The sequence below is a fragment of the Mercenaria mercenaria genome, unplaced genomic scaffold (assembly GCF_021730395.1).
Source record: "Mercenaria mercenaria strain notata unplaced genomic scaffold, MADL_Memer_1 contig_3707, whole genome shotgun sequence".
In the NCBI taxonomy this organism is placed as follows: Eukaryota; Metazoa; Mollusca; class Bivalvia; order Venerida; family Veneridae; genus Mercenaria; species Mercenaria mercenaria.
In genome coordinates this window covers 12,066-32,376 of record NW_026461872.1, presented here as the reverse complement: position 1 = coordinate 32,376, position 20,311 = coordinate 12,066, and the positions used below count along the sequence as shown (strand labels likewise).

At 34.2% G+C, this 20,311-nt stretch overlaps 1 protein-coding gene across 1 annotated transcript; it reads right to left on the bottom strand.

Annotated features, from left to right (window-relative positions):
• Window positions 1-15,683: 15,683 nt before the first annotated feature.
• Window positions 15,684-16,700, bottom strand: LOC123541986 (transcription intermediary factor 1-alpha-like). Its single transcript, XM_053534463.1, has one exon. It carries the CDS (start codon window positions 16,698-16,700, stop codon window positions 15,684-15,686), a length of 1,017 nt encoding a protein of 338 aa, XP_053390438.1.
• Window positions 16,701-20,311: the final 3,611 nt, after the last annotated feature.

Genomic DNA, 20,311 nt, shown 5'->3' with positions numbered 1-20,311 from the left:
AAATCTTTGTCTAAAATATTTCCATCCAAATTATATACATGAACTGGACAGGGTTTAACTTCTTTTAGATTAGTGTGATTTCCTTTCCTAATGTGTAACCAGACAGTGTTCTTCCTGAATAATCCCACTTCACGTCGACAGTTCCATCTGGACGTACAGCTGTTACAGTACCTTGCAACTAAAATGAAAAGAAGGTTACGTTAAAAACACGGGTTAATTATAGTATCCATTCATGACAAGGTATTGATGTTATTCTATTATGTGTATTGATTTCGCATTTGCAGTAATTACTCAACAGTCTCATAAAATAAACTTTAAAAGGTCGCTTTATTAATACGATGTATATCGTTTTTAATATGGAGCATCTATCAAATATTCATGAACTGCACCTGAAACTAAATAGGTTGTTTCGATATACATCTCACATCTAGTAAAGATTTGATAAATTGTTATAACTAAATGAATACTGAAAACAAATTCTCAGCAAGCTTGTTCCTTTGGTCGCCATGCTTACAACCAAGGAACATATCAGTTTAAGGTAAATTTTACGAGCGGGTATTCAGGATTGTTTTAAACAAATCCATGGAAACTATTAGATTGACTTCAATGGAGTTCAATAACCATGTCCACTGACAATTTCAACACATTATTTCAATTTCTTATATATATGATGGATTCTTGTGAATAGTAAAGCATTTATACACAGATTTCCTACAAATACATATTACAATGCTATACTTACAAACATAAATAAATGTGTGTTAATAGTATATTTGAGAAATATCAAAATATGTTTATTAGTAGTAAAAAGAAGTAAAATGCAATACTTTACAAGAGGGACAACATTTCAACGTTCCATGAAATAAAACATTGTAAGTGTCAAAACAAGGTTATACTTTATTTGAAGTACACTGTCTACAATAGCATATTGCATATAAAATGTTGGGGGGTATAAATGGAAACCCAGGTTACGTAAAATTATTATATTTATACGCAGCAATTATGTAGATAAATGTAGTATTATAAATAATTTCTTTATTTTTATTTCTTTCGATTAAATCTGAAGTAAACAAAAACATTTAATCTTACATAAAATCCCAAAGGAAATTCATTGAAATGAGATTACTGACATCACGTCGACATATGATATGCCACCATGCATGCGCCGAGAAAGAATGCTTACACATTTGTTCTATTATTTCTTATGAAAGACGTTTCTGATTCGAAATGGTATAACAGAAAAAATGTGCTAAGAATCAATCTCTATACGTTTACGCACGACTAAACTATTCTGCGAGATGTTTTAATTCCCTTATTTCAATACAGTTAAAACACGGTAACACGTTGACGTCACGTCGACTTATATTTGGCTTAATCCGCCCCCCCCCCCCCCCCCCCCCCCCAAACAAATGCTTCCCTATTTCTTACTACGCCAACACGCCAAACTTATTAAACGCGTTGTACAATATTTAATTCAGGATATCGCCCCTAGGAAATTATTCAGCGGAAATTTACACACTAACTGATTAGCTCAATTTAACTTGCTTCTGCTTTATATCAAATCCCATTTAACGATATATAAGAGCAATTAGGCTGTGTTCCTCGTCTGTTTTTGCAAAGGATCAAAGCTACCTTAAAACATGACGGATGCTGCATTATTAATAAAACTGTTCGGAACGGTGGTATGTGTAGGATAAGCATTTAATTTCATTCAGATTAAATTATCTCGTGCGCACGGCATCTTATCTCGAGCGCATAACATCTCAACTCGAGCGCACGTCATGTCGATAACTGAACATTTTATCTCGTGTTCACGACATCTTCTCTCGAGCGCATTGCATCTTAGCTGAAGCCCTCGACATCTTTTTTCGTGCGCAAGACATCTTATTTCGAAAGCACGACATCCTTTCTCGTGCGCAAGACATAATATCTCGAGCGCACGACATCTTATCTATATATAAAGATTTTTGTGTTAAATCATGCCTTTGTAAAACACACGACTGTCATCGTTTTTGTTTTTGTTCTGTTTATACTTATTACCTTTTCACGAGTTTGCAGAACAGTAATTTAGATAAACAAACTAATAAATAGGGTAGCACAATTGACGCAATTAAATACATTTTAGTCCTTGACAAAACAAATGTGTAGTCTTCGCATATACATCTATTTAATTCCCAGTTTCCCCTTAATTCATCTACGCAATTATAACTTTTCTGACTATGTGGGAATTGTTACCATCAGTCGAATTGAGATAATTTTCTATGATTCAACCATGCAGTTAGCATCTGTTTATTAAACATGTTCGTTTTGTTATTAATACATGATGGCCAATTATGTGCACTGCTCTCTCAAATGATTTGATAAACTTGTACTTGTGGAAAGTTTAAATAATATCCTAACAGGCGGGACATGATTAACGACCTACTTCTCCTTATGTTTAACTGATGATCTAAGGACACAAGAAAGACAGAACCCTAATATATAAAGATAATTTAAAACTTTGAACCTTTCAAAGAACTTTTATACAATTATAAGATGAAATGTTAAGTTGTAGAATATAGTAGGTCGATTATTCTATAATGTTTCTTATTGACGTTTTCATTTTTATTCAGTAATGTAACCTTCTGTCAGATATTACATCGTCCTTGAATTATTGTTACACACAATCAAAAAAATAAAAGGATATTTATTCACCCATGACTGTGCTGTTTGTACACGGGCACCGACAAAAACAGGTGGCGGTCTCACACCTAAAAATATAAGTGAAACTTCATGCGGCCGTGTTTAACCCTTACAATGCTGGTCAAGGATTCATTCTGCCTAAAAGTTGCGACCAGTGTTGATCATGATCAGCCTGCACATTCATGCAGCCTGATCATAATCTGCTCTCTTCGCCATTCAGTCAGTAGTTGTCTGGTAAGGACATTACTTAACGGTACTGTTCAAACTGAAAGATGGACAAGTTCATTATAGAAATTTAGCAGGGTAAGGGTAAAACAGACCTTGATACATACATAAAGTTCCGAACATATGCTTTAATTACGTTCTACAGAACAAAAGAGCAAAGGGATTTCATAATCTGGTTATTTTGCAGTGAAAAGCAACATAGCCTATGTCATATTGGTTTACTTCACATATGTGTACGTACAGTGTGTGAGTTACATTCATCCAAGAAACGAAATTATTCCTATTAGATTTCTGTCTTGACATTTTGTACATTTCTTATTTTGCATTTTAATCACAACACGAAATTACATAGAAGCTATTAGAGGTCTGATTCATGATTGATGCTGAGGAAATGATAAGATAAGAGTTTACTAAGGAGGCTAAAGTGACATGGTGCTATTTTACAATACCCCGATAACGTGAGAAAATATCGTGACAAACGTGGCTATTTGTCAACTAAAACATTGTATCACATGTTCTGTCAGACATGAATATATAGTAATTGCGAAATCATTCAATATAATATAATATAATTAATATTGATAGCATACAACTTCGTAAAAATAAACTGCTGCATATGACATAATATGCTTGTTTGCTTTCTATGATCTGTAAAGTAGAGAACTGACAAAAGTTACAATAAACGATACCGTTATATTACCAGTTTTTCTATCTGTTTCCTGTTGTTCCGGCTTCTTTGGTTCCACGAATGTTAATGTATCAACGTTCATTTCCAAATTTGTGATTTCATCATGCTTATGTTCATTTATATTTGAAATATTGAGTTTGCCCAGTTTTTCGCTTGATTTGATGATACTGGACAAGTGTTGGCTAGAAAGAAATTCATAACCCTTGACTTCGCATTTTGATTGTACAGTTCTTGACATCTAATGTTCAATTTCCAGAATACTTGCTTTGCTACGTACTGATTGTATAAAAAGTACATTTTCTCTATGGACAGCTAGGTCAAGTTTCTGCTTTAAACCTTCACATTTAGACGTACATTTTGCACATTCGTGGTCTATTTTATCAAGAAGTTTGTAGTTGTCGGACATAAGTTGTTTCATTTCAGATATTATATCTGCTTCAGCCTTATCAAGATAGATATTGTTATCTGTTCTGAACTTTCTTATCTTAGTTAGCACTTCTTCTTGCATCCCTTTACATTCCTTCCGATTATTTCGAACGGTCTCATAGGTTGCTTTTTTCTGACGCTCCAGTTGTTCAATTTTCTCTAAATATAGCTGTACCAGTGGAAACATATTTGCACGTTGTTGATTAATCCAATTAAATGCGATTTGTTACTTGTTTTCTGTTAACAACGTCTATCTTCACGGCACTTTATGCACTACTGTGTAATCCGCTCATAGTGAACGCAATATCCTTTTTAGCATTTCTAGCGTAGAGATTTCATAGCGTATCTTTCCTGTATTTTTTGTGTTTCAAATATATATTATATTCATTAGTGTATATGACATCGACGTGCCTGGTAATATATATTATTTGTATTAATGCTTTAATCGTGAGAGATGTAGCATTTTTGGGGAGTCTTCGCTTCTTAATTTGTGCTTTGTTGCATTGTTGTACGTCGACTTGTTTGATTGTTTCATTTTTTTTAAGTGTTTATGCATTCTATATTTGTACTTTCAAGTAAACGGAAAACAAAACAGCAACAATAACTGTGTTGAGACAACATTCAAATCGAAGGGTTTAAATATATTTCTCACATACATATGTAGTATTCTAGAAATTATTCTGTACTGACCGGTATTATCGGAATAGGAATATTGTCGAGGAGAACACCAGCAGTCCCTAATAATGCCGCGTGGACGTGGGAGGAGAGCACCGGCAATGCGTAGGCAAGCCCAATTAATGGACAACGTTCGCAACCGGCGGAAACCTCGGTTGTTTGAGGCTCGGCAAGGTCATGAAGGTGCATTACAACCACAGGACACTTCAAGGAGGAATAGCCGTCACCATACGAATAATGCTCACAATCGCGAGGAACCTCAGCTACCTGAGGTCTAGGCAGACGCATTACCGCCAAAGGACCCTCCACAGAGGAATGACCAGCCAGACCAGCCAGACTAGCCAGACGTCAACCCAAGGACGGATAGAGGTCAACAAAGGGTTGCTGAAGCGCTGGACGAATTGCTGGACGAACGATTAGTTTAGAATGCCGGTGAGTTAAATACTATTGCTTTTGAGCAAACTTTACAAGATTCAAGATGTTAATAATTGTCCATAAAATCGTTGTGGGTGTGGCGATACCAATTTCTTTAGTGTCCCATTTTCTTCAAATTTAGAAAATCAAGTCGGTACCAATACGCGTATCAGCTTGGTCCGATTGGCCGATGACGATTTAGCTGCAGATGTCCCCGCTTCTTTAAATCAACAGATTTGTAAAGAGAAATATGCCAATTTATCTTTGTTACTTAAGGGCGCCATAGAACTATCTGCGTTCTGTTCAGGAACAGTGTTCCGCTTGAATGCTGAAGGTCACATTGTAACGGCCCCTAAAGAATGCAAGGACAAAAAATTTGAGCATCGGGAAATGGACAAATGCATTTATTACCTATATGTCTATTTATTTTGTCAACTTATGCTGACAAGGTTTATGAAATGTTACACTACATGTTTAAAATAAGGGAATGCGCTCTTTAGCTTTGGGCCCCCTTTTGCTTGGCGAACATACGACGAACAATTTCGCTTGCGCCAAGCTATTCTCCGGGCCAATACACATGTCATGACTATAACAAAGGTCAATGCACTTTGTTTAGCTGTAAATTTCCCATGTCTGCTCCACGTGAGCAGCGACTCATTCAGCTATGGTACACACCATTGTTTATTTGGGGCGCGTTCAACTTCTTTGAATCCAGATATAATAAGCGGCAAATTAAAAAAGAAAAGATGACAGGCCGGGTAGCCGGTCCATTCAATTCAAGGCCGCTACCAAATCTTATAGTCTCTCCCATCGGACTAGTACCAAAGAAAACATCGGGTGAATATAGAATAATTCACCATTTATCTTATCCCACCGGTGCTTCAGTAAACGATTTCATTGATCCTGTTGTCTGCTCGGTTCAATACACAAGCTTTGATGCGTCAGTCAGACTGGTTTAACAATTAGTGTGAAATTGCAAATTATTTAAAGCCGACAATAGAAGTGCATATAGGCTAATACCAGTCAAGCCTTCTGACTTTGAACTTTTAGGCTTCTGCTTTAGAATTATTTTTATTTTGTTAAAGCTCTATCATTCGGTGCGTCTACCAGCTGTATAAAATTTGAACGATTTTCAAGATTTTTGAAATTTTGTGTTAGATCAAAACTGAAGTATGGGAACCTGATACATTATTTAGACGATTTTTTGGGGGTGAAGGCAAAACAACCGTGTCATGTACACAAGCACTTCAAACATTTAGAGACGTTATGTCCGAATTAGGTGTGCCGTTGGCGGAAGAAAAAAACGGGAGGTCCGACAGAAATTTTAATGCTCTTACGGTTAGAGTTGGATTCTAAAGAAATGGTAGTAAAAATCTCAAATCATAAAATTCTTGAAGTCATTCAAAACATTAAAGAAACTTTGGGAAAGTCAAAGTCAACATTTAAGAAAATTCAGTCCCTAATTGGCAGGTTGAATATTCTAGTAAAAGCTTCGCATGTACCTGGTCATCAAAATGAAATCTGGACGCCTTATCTCGTTTTCAGTTGGACAGGTTCAGGGAGCTGGCTCCAGGGGCAGATCCGGACCCATGTCCGGTTCAACATTCTATGGAACATATTCAACGTTTCAATGTATAGCTAGGCAACTTCTCCGGTCAGGAATAACATTTAACTTTAATGCAACTTACAACACTGCTGTTAACGCAAAACAGAAAATTTAAATAAAAAATAATAAAATAAAATAATAATAATAATAATAAAATCGTTCCTCTTACGGGTTGTTGACACAAGTCCCAATCCCGGTTCAACACATTGTTTAATTTGTATCTTATTTCTTTGAGAAAGGCCTATCTCCGAAATCAATTTCAGCCTATGTTGCGGGTATTGATTTTTACCACAAACTTATCCAATTTTATGACTTAGGTCGTATACTTGTAATTAAATTAATAATAATAAAGAAATACTTGTAGACTGCCACAGAAGTCGCATGGCTCCACTTACTAAGCCTGTATTGTTAGCTGTTTGTAGTTCTTTGTGGCAAGTTTGCTATAACAGCTATGAAGTAAAATTTATTTAAAAGGCCTTTTACTTTGGTTTATAAGGGTTTATTTCGGGTCAGCGAGTTAGTTTCTGCAAACATGCATGTATGAGAAAAAGTATTACGCCTGACTAATTTGAATGTCGCCAATGACGAAAGTTATATAGTTGTCCGACTAAGCATTTTTTAAAACAAACCAGAATGGAAGACCCATTATCTTAAAACTATCTCGACAGGGAAATAACAAATCTCCTGTAGCTGCGGTTAAAGATTTTATTAAAAATGTGGCTGAAAATTCAGTCTCCTTTATTTTGTCATTGTGATGGCTCAGTTTCCAGCTGTGTTGTCGCAAGCAATCCGTAAGTCTAACCTGACAAGTGGAAATTATACAACACGCAGCTTTAAAATAGATCTGGCTTTCGAGAGTTACCCTTCGGAGGTTATTATGAAACTATTCAGATGGTCTGCGAGCAGTGACATCATTAGTCCAGATATTGATATGTTGACACCACTCTTTCGAAACGATAGTGTCCATTTAAAATTGGACGGTCTGGAGTTTTATTTGGAATACATTTGGGAATCAATAATTAAATTCTAAGGAAATTTACAGTTGCTGTTTAACATAGAGAATTTTGGGGGATAAATTAAAATTTATTGTGGCGGAAAAATTCTATTTGTGCATACCGAAAGGATGTCAGGCGCGTCAGGTTATTGTTGCAAGGCTCGGCTAAATGCCATATCCCGTCTTAAGCACCGTACTTTGGCGTATTGCTTTCAAATCAAGTTTGTGGCTAGGTGGCTCGGGTTGAATAGGTTTTGCCCTAGTGTTAGGCGAAATCTAGTTGGTATTGCTGTATTGCTTTATGTATTGCGTTATCAACCCTTTGCATGCAACTATGTGCTTACTTTCATGCAGTGGTCCGCATGATAGTTGCCGGCCGTTTGCAGCTACCTGCGGGCGGTCGGTCCCTGTTGTGTGACTCCAATGGCTTCGTCGTTACAATACACAGCCATCCTCTTTTGGTGTACTTGTGTACATCTGCCACGTTACTCGGTGTTTCACTGTTAAACAGTAACCCTTTGCATGCAACTATGTGCTTACCTTCATGCAGTTGTCCGCATGATAGTTGCCGGCCGTTTGCAGCTACCTGCGGGCGGTCGGTCCCTGTCGTGTGACAACACTGGCTCCGTCGTTGCAATGCACATCCATTCTTTTTATTGTACTACCCTTTGCATGCAACTATGTGCTTACCTTCACGCAGTGGTACGCATGTTAGTTGCCGGCCGTTTACAGCTACCTGCGGGCGGTCGGTCCCTGTCATGTGACACCACTGGCTCCGTCGTTGCAATGCACAGCCATCGGTTCTGGTGTACTTCCGTTCTACCGTATCGTTCAGTGGTGTTAGTGTCAGTTCAAAGTTTTTTTTTTTATTTTGGTATTGCACTGTTAATTATAGCCCTATAGTTTTGTTGTATTGCTTTGACGCGCCTGGTCTCCTTTCGGTTGAACAATTCTTCCTTCTTTTTTCGAGCGGCCAACAAAACCCAATCTTTGATACTGCTGTATTTATATTTTGTTTAAAGTACATCTCAATGAGTCATTTGATCTATATTGTTACATATACATATTATTTATTGTGTTGAATAAAATTTAATGTGGAGCATACAGCACGGTGTTTCTTTGTTGTTTCGAGTATTAAAAATAATGGTAATCTTAAAAAGATCGAGCAAAAAGCAATATAGTTGCTTGACTCCAGTAACCAACGACAAAAATTCAGCGCTACATTGGTTACATGTACTACATAAACTACTCAAAAATGTAGTTGACCACGCCCCGCCAGGTCAAATAAAATACACTTTACCCCGTGTAGTATTTAAAAAGAAACATTGGAAATTAAAATATGATGACTCCAACTTTAATGAATATGGGACATCAAAATAAGAGGTATCCCGTATAGAAAAAATAAAGTAAGAAGAATTCCTAAAGTAGCTTAATAAATATGCGACATTAAAATAAAATGTATCCTATGTAGAATCTTAAACCGGTATGTGAAATGTAAATAATAGATACGAGGATGGGATCAAAAGTAATGCCGCTGGCTATTGATAACCGCTATTTTTACAAAATTCACGCCTTGCACGTGTTCTCCGTTGTAATAGCTTTCAATTGATGTATCTCGCACACAATTCACATTTGCACAAACCCTAGTCGTAGGCGGTTAGGCAAAATGGTAGGTAAAAGTGCAAAAAAAGCCAGCGAAATTAGGTCTCACATTAAGACATGCGCTTCACTCGGAAGAGGTTCAAAGGACACTTATACTGACATATGTGCTGTTTATAGTAGTGATGAAATGTCCTTTTCCACAGTTTGCAGATGAGTTAGGAAATTTTGTGCAAGCGTGGAGTCTGTCAAAAATGCGCCTAAAACTGGTCGACCTAAGTCTGCAAGTAATCCAAGGATTGTTGAAACAAATCAAACGAATAGTACTTTCTGACGCAAGATATACTTCTCAGCAGATTGCGGACATGGTTGGTATTTCAAAAGCATCTGTGTTGTGCATTCGGTGAAATATTTTGAAATTGAAGAAGAAAAATGCTAGGTGGGTCCCGCATTTGCTCACTGATGAGCAAAAACGCACGCGCGTTAAGATGGCGCGCCAGCTTTTGAAAAGGTTTCCAAGATACGATCAAAAACATTTATGAATGTAGTAACAGGTGATGAGTCTTGGATACATTTCTTCGAACCGCATCGAAAAATTAGTAATCGAGAATGGCTCACCAAAAATGCCAGAAGACCTTGCATTGCCAAAAGGATTGCAAGTGTGAAATTGGTTTTGTATGCCATAGTTTTCACTACTAAAGGTCTCGCCATCCAGGTTCCTGTACCTAATGCCAAGTTTTATAAGAAAAAAATGTTCTTAAAAAGCTTCTCAAGTATTTCCAGAAACGTCGGCCAAAGACAGGTATCCGAGGCATCCATTTGTTACATGAAAACGCCTCGAATCACAAGGCTGGAATTGTGACGTCGTTTTGGAATAAACAGGGAGTATATGTTCTAGAACACCCACCCTATTCTCCGGATCTAGCCCCCTGTGATTTTTTCCTTTTTCCTCGTCTCAAGAAAAAGGTTGCAGGCAGAAAATATACATCTCGCCAAAATTTGGGGCCGCCATATTTAACCTCCTTAGTGATATACCTGAAAAAGACTGTCAGAAATCTTTTAAGGATTGGATTAAAAGGTTAAGACGTTGTGTATCTGTCTACGTCTCAACATTTTAATCCAATCCTTAAAAGATGTGAACAAGTTTTACTGCAGGCGAATTTTTATAATACTTTTTATATCTATGAATCAAAGGTTTATTTTTGTCAGTTCAGTTTAATCAGGTAAATCAACAAATATATTGCGTATGGCCATCTAAAAATTATCTTTGTAAAAATCATGACCAAGATACATGACACATACAAGCAATGATTTATCAAAATATAACATAACTACTACAAGTTTCCACGGGTATCGATATACTTAAGGTAGTTCAGCACGTTTAGATCGAAACTTTTTTTACAATGTAGAATTTATTAAACTCTAATATTTCAAAACTTCAGAGTATACTTGGATTACTCAGCAAATAAAAGTGTTGGATAAAGAGCTTGATTTGTTTTGCAAGACAGATTTGAAAATTTGGACTTTATGCTGTTTTCAGTCTACGGGGAAACCATAACTTTCATAATTTTTTCGCGAATATATTTCTTTTTTTTTCTACAATGAAGATTTGAATAAAACTTCTAACAGTTGTAAATAAACATATGGCCTAGGATGTGGCGAAATAAATTGTATGGGTTCGAGTGCTTCTTTTTGAGATATTTGACCATGAGTTAAGTGAATCGTTCAGTTCATGCTGATTTTAAGACATTAATTTGCATTATTTAGCATGTTAGATGTTTTGTTATTATATTTTGACTTTAGAAATATAGTAACAGTGTCCTTGTAATAAATTTACTCACAAAATAATTTTCATCTCAGAATTCAGGCTTTATTCTATGTTTTCCCGATGAATGACGTTACGCCATCACATCCGGTTTATCAAACGTACAGATCTACCTTAAGAATAGTTTCCTTCAATTACTTAAGACTTTTAGTACTGTTTAAGTTTATTGGTGTTTGATATAAGGTTTACAAAATGTTCCTTATTTGCTAAGCGAAAAGTTTAAATAAAATGAACTACAAAGTCAGACTCAAAAGCAATTTGATTACATCATTTGAATATAAGCTTTTCTGATTAGTCCATGATATCTACCAGTTTTTGAATTTAATGTGAATGCGAACATGTATACTGAGACATGTTAATTGCTTACATTGGTATATTCAAATAAGCTTAAAGACACTGATTCTGGTATGCCAGGTATGTGGCCTATGGAGATGATAAGGTCTGCATATTGGAGGTAAGGGCTAATATACAAGACTGGACCATTGATAGACTTGCTTCTGTTTGTCATAATAAGCTACTGTGCGGTACATAAATTATAGGCGGTATTTCGCACCTTTTTAGCAAACCAGTTCTCACCTTTATAACGAGTTTAGAAAGCCTGATTAAATTAGTGCTAATCAAACAAAGTGATAAGATACAACAGTGTTTTTATTTATTTTTATTTTATTTATTTATTTATTTTTTGTTTGTTAAATAAATCAAGCTTTTTTTACTATTATATCTCATCATTGCAGGATTTTTATTGAAAAAAATAAAAGAAAATGCATTCAGGAACCTAGCTTTTATAAATAATGAACTATGTGTTTTTTAACAATGATATCTCTTTATTGCTGGATTGTATTATAAAGAAAATAAACTGTATTTAGGCCACACAAGAGGTATTGTACCCAAATCACAGATCTTATAATCATAATCATATGCAATTAATGAAGTTTTTCTTATAAGTCAGTTTACATAACACATTTCAAATTTCATACTGTGTCGTTAGAAAGGTCTCAAGCCAAACATTCTGTTCATCAATAATGCCCAAATATAAGTCTGTTAGATCCAACAACGCTTCTATAATTTCTAATAAAATCCAGCAATGACCAATATTTTTGTTTTTTATTTTTTTACTAAGATAAAAATATCATAATAATTGAATAAAAAACTTGTCATTTCTCTTTTTAAGTTTAAAATAATTATTTCATTTTTTATGAAAAAGTCGATAGTTTTCTAAAAAAAAGGTGAGAATTGCTTTACATGCTGTAAGAATTATAATCTAATTGGTTAGCACATTACTCAACATGACTGAGCAATCAAAATTAGTATATTTTCAATTAAAATTAGTTTGTGTATATTCTGAAAAAACAAAAAAAAAAAAACAAAAAAAAAAAAAACATGCATTTCAATCAATAAAATGCAAAACAAAGTAAATAACCAATTTACCTGTACATATCAATAAACTTTCTGATCCTCTGACAATAATTAGGCTACATGTCAAGTCTACAGGGGTTTTATGGACCATTATCAAACTGGACTAGACAGGATCCTGTTTATTGGGGATTAAAGTGTCTGGTATTTAGGGGGAAGGGGTCACTTATATAGGAGATTTTCTTTGTCTTTAATATTCGAAACATAATAATGATTTATATCTAACATTGTAATCTAATTTAGACATATCATTGCATGTACTGGTGTAAACGTACGTGTATCTACTGTATGCATCTTAAAAACAGAAAAGAAATAACATTGACATTAATTAGATTTGGTTAGTAAAAGTTAAAATCCAAGATTCTCAATTCTCGATTAACGTAACGAAACTGCTAGTATGTACTAATTCTTAAACATGGTTTAAAAGTATATTTCCAAAAAATAAACGCACATACAGTAATTTGGTTTGTTGTTTAAACTTTACAAAAGTGGACGGACATATCTTATTTGGCATTTATTCTTTATATTTACAGCAATATTTTAAGCGTTTATATACTCTTAAAAGAGATACGTCGAAAGAAAGTGATTGTAGAGTTATCATATTATAGACTTGCAAATCAGTGTGAAAGCTAAACTTCATTAGTTAAGAAGCTTGTCTTTTATATTCTGATATATACAACTACAAGGTTCAAAATATACCGTTTAGTCTGACAGAACTCAAATGCATTCTGGTAAAGGGTCACGTTTAGACGACCTTTTCATCAGCCAATCGGAGTCTTGTTTTCAATTAACTTGAAGTCTACATTTAATCTCAAAATCTATTTTAACAGGGGTCCCAAGAAAATAAAATACTATCGTAAGAAACAAGGACAAATCAAACATTCAGATGATATGAAATAAAGTTAAATGTAACAATATAATTAAGTAGATACATACACGCTATGAAGAAATAACGTTTGGACGTCAAAATGTTTCTGCGAGCGCTGTAACAAATGTAAATTATGAATTAATATTAATTTTGTTCATTTAATAAAACACCAATTTCAAAATTACCAATTAAAGAATTGAGTGAAACTACTGAGGCTTGGCTGTTGAAAAGTTTGCTTTAAATGATAATAGTAATATTGAATTATGTTTATTTTTCAAGAAGAAAAACTTTACTATTAAGTTTTGACTTCAGATCTTCCGATATCTGAGTAAGACCTTTTCCTTCATTATTTATTACAGAAAATGAGATATATGTTATGCAAGTTTGATAAATCAGAACTAAAATTACAACGTCATTTATTTGGAAAACATAGAATCACATCAGCATTTTTGTATACGGAAACATTAGCCATGTCACGAGGTATTGGCAGTTTGTGCGTTGCTATTTATCGACAGCCTTATTCTTTTCTGTCATAATGTGAAATCCGCAGAATTCTCTAATTATGTGCAAATAAGCAATCGCATTCTATATGACCATATGACACGTGACATCATACAGATACTAAACCTCAATATGAGATTATTAATGGTAAAAGACACATATGTAATTTTCAAGGGATCCAGCATAATACCAAATATTAACAAATATTCACAAAAATACAGTTAATTGACACTCAATATCTAGGAAAATCACATTGCATATAAAATTGATATCAAGTGTTCAATAAAAATACAAATTGATAAAATAAACCTAAATACAATACAATATAGTGCATGCACAGTTAGCTATTTGCCACATAAGTCATACAGTAGTATCTGATTGCACTACATTAAGCAAACAATGCTTTACAAGAAGAAAACATATAAAACATATAGCAACGTCCCATATAATAATATATTATTAGTAAGGCCTTTTATTTTTGACTTTTCGGATTACGGAGCCGCCGCTTAAAAAGAACGAGTTTTTAGATGAAAAAAATAATATCGGAAAAACTTATGTCTCCGGGAAGCGGGGAGGTAATTTTCTTTAAACGCAACTGGAGGAGGGTGGATATTTTCTGGAATAGCCCAATTGTTACAGGATTTCAGTGTGCACTGTAAGAAGCTCTGATTATTCATACAATGAGTCGCATAGAAGTAAAGCTTAATCTGCAGATGAAATCGTTGTTTGTAACAAGATACTGGATTCCGTATCCTAGTTGTCATCGTACAGCAGTGTAGCTAATGATTTAAGTTCACTGTAAGCGAAATGCATTCAGGGGACAAATTCATTCAGTGTTATAAGCTCCACCTAGGCTAGGCCTGATACATGTACAAGAAGTTATCTGAGGTCTGATTAATGATTAATGCTGATGAGATGATAAAATAAGTTAAGCATTTACTTTAGAAGATGAAATTGCATGGTGCTATTTTACAATATCCCGATAACTTGACACAATATTGTGACAAACGTGGCTATTAGTCAACTTAAACAATGCAACGCATGTTCTCTTATAAAACATGTATGCATATAATTAAAAGTCATTTCATATGTATGATTTTGATAACATACAACTTCATAAAAATAACTGCATCATGACATTACATCTTTGTTTTCTTTCAATGACCTGTAAACTAGAGACCTGAGATTATTACATTAGTAAATAGTAACAATTTTGTGCTGAAAACGTTCCTGCTATCATTGTCTCATGCATTATCACATTATCATAATTGATCCCGGGGCCATTATCAAAAACGACCCTGACGTTAACGCGGGAAAATAACGTCCGTAAACAGAAATAACGTCATTGCGTCTCACGGCCCTAAGGTAGAACAGCGAATATTTCAGTTTTCGTTTATTTTCTTGGGCGTAACGTCTTGTATTCTTCGTGAAATAACTAATTTTTATCTCTAAATTATTCCATAAGCAAGAAAATACAAGTATTAGGGCATTTGATTACTAGTATATACGATTTATAGCCTCTTATACAAATAATATAAAAACCGAAAAGCTAAATTTGTCAGTAGATGCAAGTACCTATACAAATGACACATTAAACCTATTTTACTAAATTATAGGTAAGCATGTAATAAACAGGTAAATACATTGGAGAGCGGTGCTTTTGAGAGATATTGACCCTGGAAGAAGATAATAGTCCTCGGGCTATTATCACCTCGCCAGGGTCATTTTCACTCAACGTCATCGCCCTCCTATTTATCAACCTATACATTAAAAACCAATTACAATAAAAGGTATTGTTATTTTACCAGTTTTTGTATCTGTTTCCTGTTGTACTGGCTTCTTCAGCATCTTTGGTTCTAAGAATGTTAATGTATCATCGTTCATTTCCAAATTTGTGATTTCATCATGCTTAAGTTCATTTATATTCGAAATATTGAGTTTGCCTAGTTTTTCGCTTGATTTGATGATACTGGACAAGTGTTGGTTAGGAACAAATTCATATCCTTTGACGTCGCATATTGATTGTACAGTTTTTGAAAGCTCATGTTTAATTTCCAGAACACTTGCTTTGCTACGTACTGTTTGTATAAACAGTACATTTCCTCTATTGACAGTTGGTTCAAGTTTCTGCTTCAAACTCTCTATTGCAGATGAACATTTTGCACAATCTCTGTGTAGTGTTTCGAGAAGTCTGTCGTTGTCGAACACAAGTTGTTTCATTTCAGATTTTATAGCTAATTCAGCCTTATCCAGATAATTATTGATATCCCTTCTAAATTTTATGATCGTAGTTAGCACTTCTTTCTGCATCCCTTTACAGTCGTTACGATTCTTTTGAACATTATCATAGGTTGCTTTGATCTCCCGCTCCAGTTGTTCGATTTTCCTGTTGAGGATGATAAAATCTTCGGTTTCCTGAACGTTTTTTGATAAGTCCTTTATGTATTCGGGTTTACATGTACTATGATCCAATATGATGCAGTCACCACACCCAACAATTTCGTGTTTACGACAGAAGAATTTGATGGCCTCATTATCGTGCTGTTTACATTTCTCTACTTCTTTTGCACTTGTCTTTGCATCAACATCAAGTTCATTTATATCAATCAGTTCATGATTTATATTCCCTTTACCCTTGAGATGATGTCGGAAGCAGGTGTCGCACATATATTCCTCACATTCCGGACATATTCCATTTGCTTTCGTTGTAACATTTTCAAATTGACAATGTTCACAAAATTGTAGATCTTGTTTTGCTTCCGCTATTTTACCTGGGACTTCCATTTCTAACGTTTCTTGAACGTAAGCTATATTTAAGATTTGATAATTTTATGTGAATAGATTTTAATCTATACTTCTTCTATTTATAACGTAAATACGATTGTTTAAGTCACATATTCCAAGGTCCATGTAGATATAACGGCTATCAGGTATCACTGCGGTTTGATAATACATGTACACAATTGATAAGATTGTTTTATTAGTTTTAAAAACATCCACTTTAAAATGTTTTAATTAATCGGTAACATCATTTGTAAATGTCATCAAAGATCATGATCATGATTCCATAAAATATGTTATTAACTATTTGAAAAAGAACTTAGTATGGTTGGTCGATATAAATGTATTCTCTGTTGTTGTGTACAGGTATAAAATAATAATATTAACTTCAAGATAAAATATCGAGCCTTCAATGGCATCGTTGCGATTCCAAATTTTAGCGACCTAAGTTATAACGATGCATGCTCATGGGGAAAAATGATTAATGAAAATGCCACAAAGACATGCCAAGTATTGCAATGGAATTTACACAACCTTAACAGAGAACTGTTTCTAAATTGACTACTATTTATAACTCTATTAGGCATTATGTGCCTTTTTCACAAAAATTCATAAGTTTCATACCTAGTCTCCTAAGAATGGACTTTAAAAACATATTTATTTTATAGCATACAACCTGTAATATTTAAAAAAAAAGATGTTAGTGATTGATTGTTACTGGAGATATATCTTATTGCCAAACAGTTAAAATGAATATTTTTCAAATGATATTCATGAAACACATTACATCTAAGTTCAAATTTTGTCTGAAGTAGGTTGCGTGAAGGGGTCCTGTTTACCAACAGCACACCTTATCAGGTTAATAATTTCCATCCTTTAACTGTACGAGTAGATCTAGTATTAGTATTCAAAAATGTAGATAATAAACGAAATGCTGGTTAGTGATTCAAACGGTAAGCTAATGACAATGATAAGTCTATATTTTAATAAGAGAGTTTTCGACATTATACGTCTGCAATATTGTTTGTTAGGCTGATCAATAAGCGTCTAGTGTATCAGAAGTCAAACATTGCAAGTTATTCTCCAAATATCGCCTTACACGTTTAATTGTACTTGTTTAACAAAATATAGATTAGCCAGGTTGAATTTATCGGACAATTTTAGCAGAAGCTTTATTTGTAAGAATTTCCGAAATGTATGTGTACGTATGAAATTGCAGTCTTTATAATGTCATTTCTTATGTGATTATTTCAGACTTGACAACAACTATTCCTGAAAATTTGTACTACCAAAACAAAACTGGTTGCTTTAACACTCAACTATTAATGCATGATATTTTATTAAGAATGTGGCACTGTAGGCAAACTTGATTCATATATTTAAGACAGGTAAATACATTTAATGAAGGTTTATACATCTAATATAAATATTTATATATAAAATATTTCAGAGAATATTGCATATCTGTAATAAGAATGTCCCGGTTATTAATTCAAATCGCAAGTTTCTTCTTGCCAAATGAATAAGCTATGTACTAGAACATCTTTATAATGTCTAATGAACTTTAAACACATGAAGAAAACTAAATGATAAAATGCGTTCAAGATCTATAACGGTACTACCAAATAAACATATTTATATTCATGACGCAGTTTTTATGACGTCGTCTGTTTACTAACAAAATGAATGCTACATCAATGCCATGACTTCAATTAGCAAATGCTACCAAGACTCCGATTAACCGATAATCGCATTTGGCAATACAGTATTTAATTGTAGTTAAAACCGATTTATTCTGTTTTCAAAGTAACTGAAATTTAAAAAAAAAAACGTTGTTATTAATTCTGCACAGATTATAAGTAGTGAAGATAAGTACGAAGTCCCAATAGTAACATCCGACACTTTTATAATTTTAGGAAATGCATTATTCATTAATGAAAGATACAAACTCTCATTAAGGAGTATTATATCTAGAATAAAAGTTGATTCTAGATATAATAATCGTTCAATTTGTTTGTTTGTTTTGTTTCTGGTTTAATGCCGTTCCTAGGTTCCTAAGCTTTATCTCCAGTTCTTATTTACATATATCAGTTTCCTTCTTAAAGAAGGATGTAACTCCAGAAAGTTGTTTCTACATTGATATTTGTTATCGCCAATTGCTCAAAACATAGGGACTGGTGAAAATTGGCTCCTAGTGTCTCACAAATTTGTGAGACAAATTCCCATTTATTTCTTTCCGTCACAATCGGCTGCTATTACTGTGGCGTGTTACCTAAGTGTTTCATTAGCTAACCGTCATGTAGCAGCTAATTTACCGATTTATGGCCTGTCCTCAGCCTGTATTGGCTTATCAGACAACAGGAATCTGCTTTTACATATTTATTAGAGGAATTGTAATTCAGTTGTTTAAAAATTCACTTTTAACGATGAAAGGATAAAGCTTTATTTAAAATTTTTCAAAATATGAACATATAAGACAAGAGCATGTTGTAAAAAAGTATTCAATAGGACAATATGTTTTATTCGCTTGACCATCTGGCAGTGGCTTATGCTTAACTTTTGAAATTGCCTCATTTGCATTTGCTTTTTTCCCCATTATAACAGCACACAACGTACCATTACTGTTTAGTCACCTGTTGTACCTGAAGTCACACCCACAGCTCTGACTTACATCGGCCAAATTATGCCCCCCTTTTGTACTTAAAAAATCCTGGTAACAGTTCTGCGTGCAAGTTCCAAACTCAAAAACTAATGATTGAATGTATTGAATTGAACCTTCACATGTGTCTTCAGGTTTATAAAACTAGGTAGCATCAAGTTCCTTAACTCTGACATGCATTTTGGCTGAATTATGCCTCATTTTAGTGTTAGAAAATACTGGTTAAAGTAAATTTTACATGCAAGATCCCATTTCCAAAAACGAATGCAGATAAAGGATTGAAACTCTATGCATATTTCAAAATTTTAAAATAGGGTAATATTTCTGTTTCTGGCAAAATTATTGAAATAGTCGAGCACTGGCTATCTTAGGGTCAATAAGAGTAACGCGCGAACAGTTGGTTCAGCCATCAGATAATTTTTTTCTATTTTGAGTCTTAAAACTTTCTAATAAAATGTTTCTATATTAATATAAAAAGAACCATGCAGCAAGGAAGCTAGGCTACTAGATTCTGTACAAGTAGAAAACCTGCACTTCACAAGTAACTGCCAACCTCCCCTCATATCATCACAGTTGGAGAACGTATGATTTCAAACACAATGCCTTTTTACAAATTGTCATGGAAAAAATACGCCCCTACCGGGGATCGAACTCGCGACCCCGCAATCCGTATACCAACTGCCTCCCTATTGAGCTAAGAGGGCTTGCGCAATTTAATTTGTGCTATAGCAGTATACAACGCGCACAAAGACTGCAGAATGAAAGCGCGTTGCTTACATTACATATAGAAATGCCCATATATGAAACACAATTTTCTCTAGAATATTCCACGTATTTTATATTATAATGGCGGCAAGTATGTTGAATCCAAATTCACATTACACACGATAGACATGTCTTATATATCTATGCGAAATATGCGGCAATGGTTTTAAATGTGAGCGCTATAAAAATA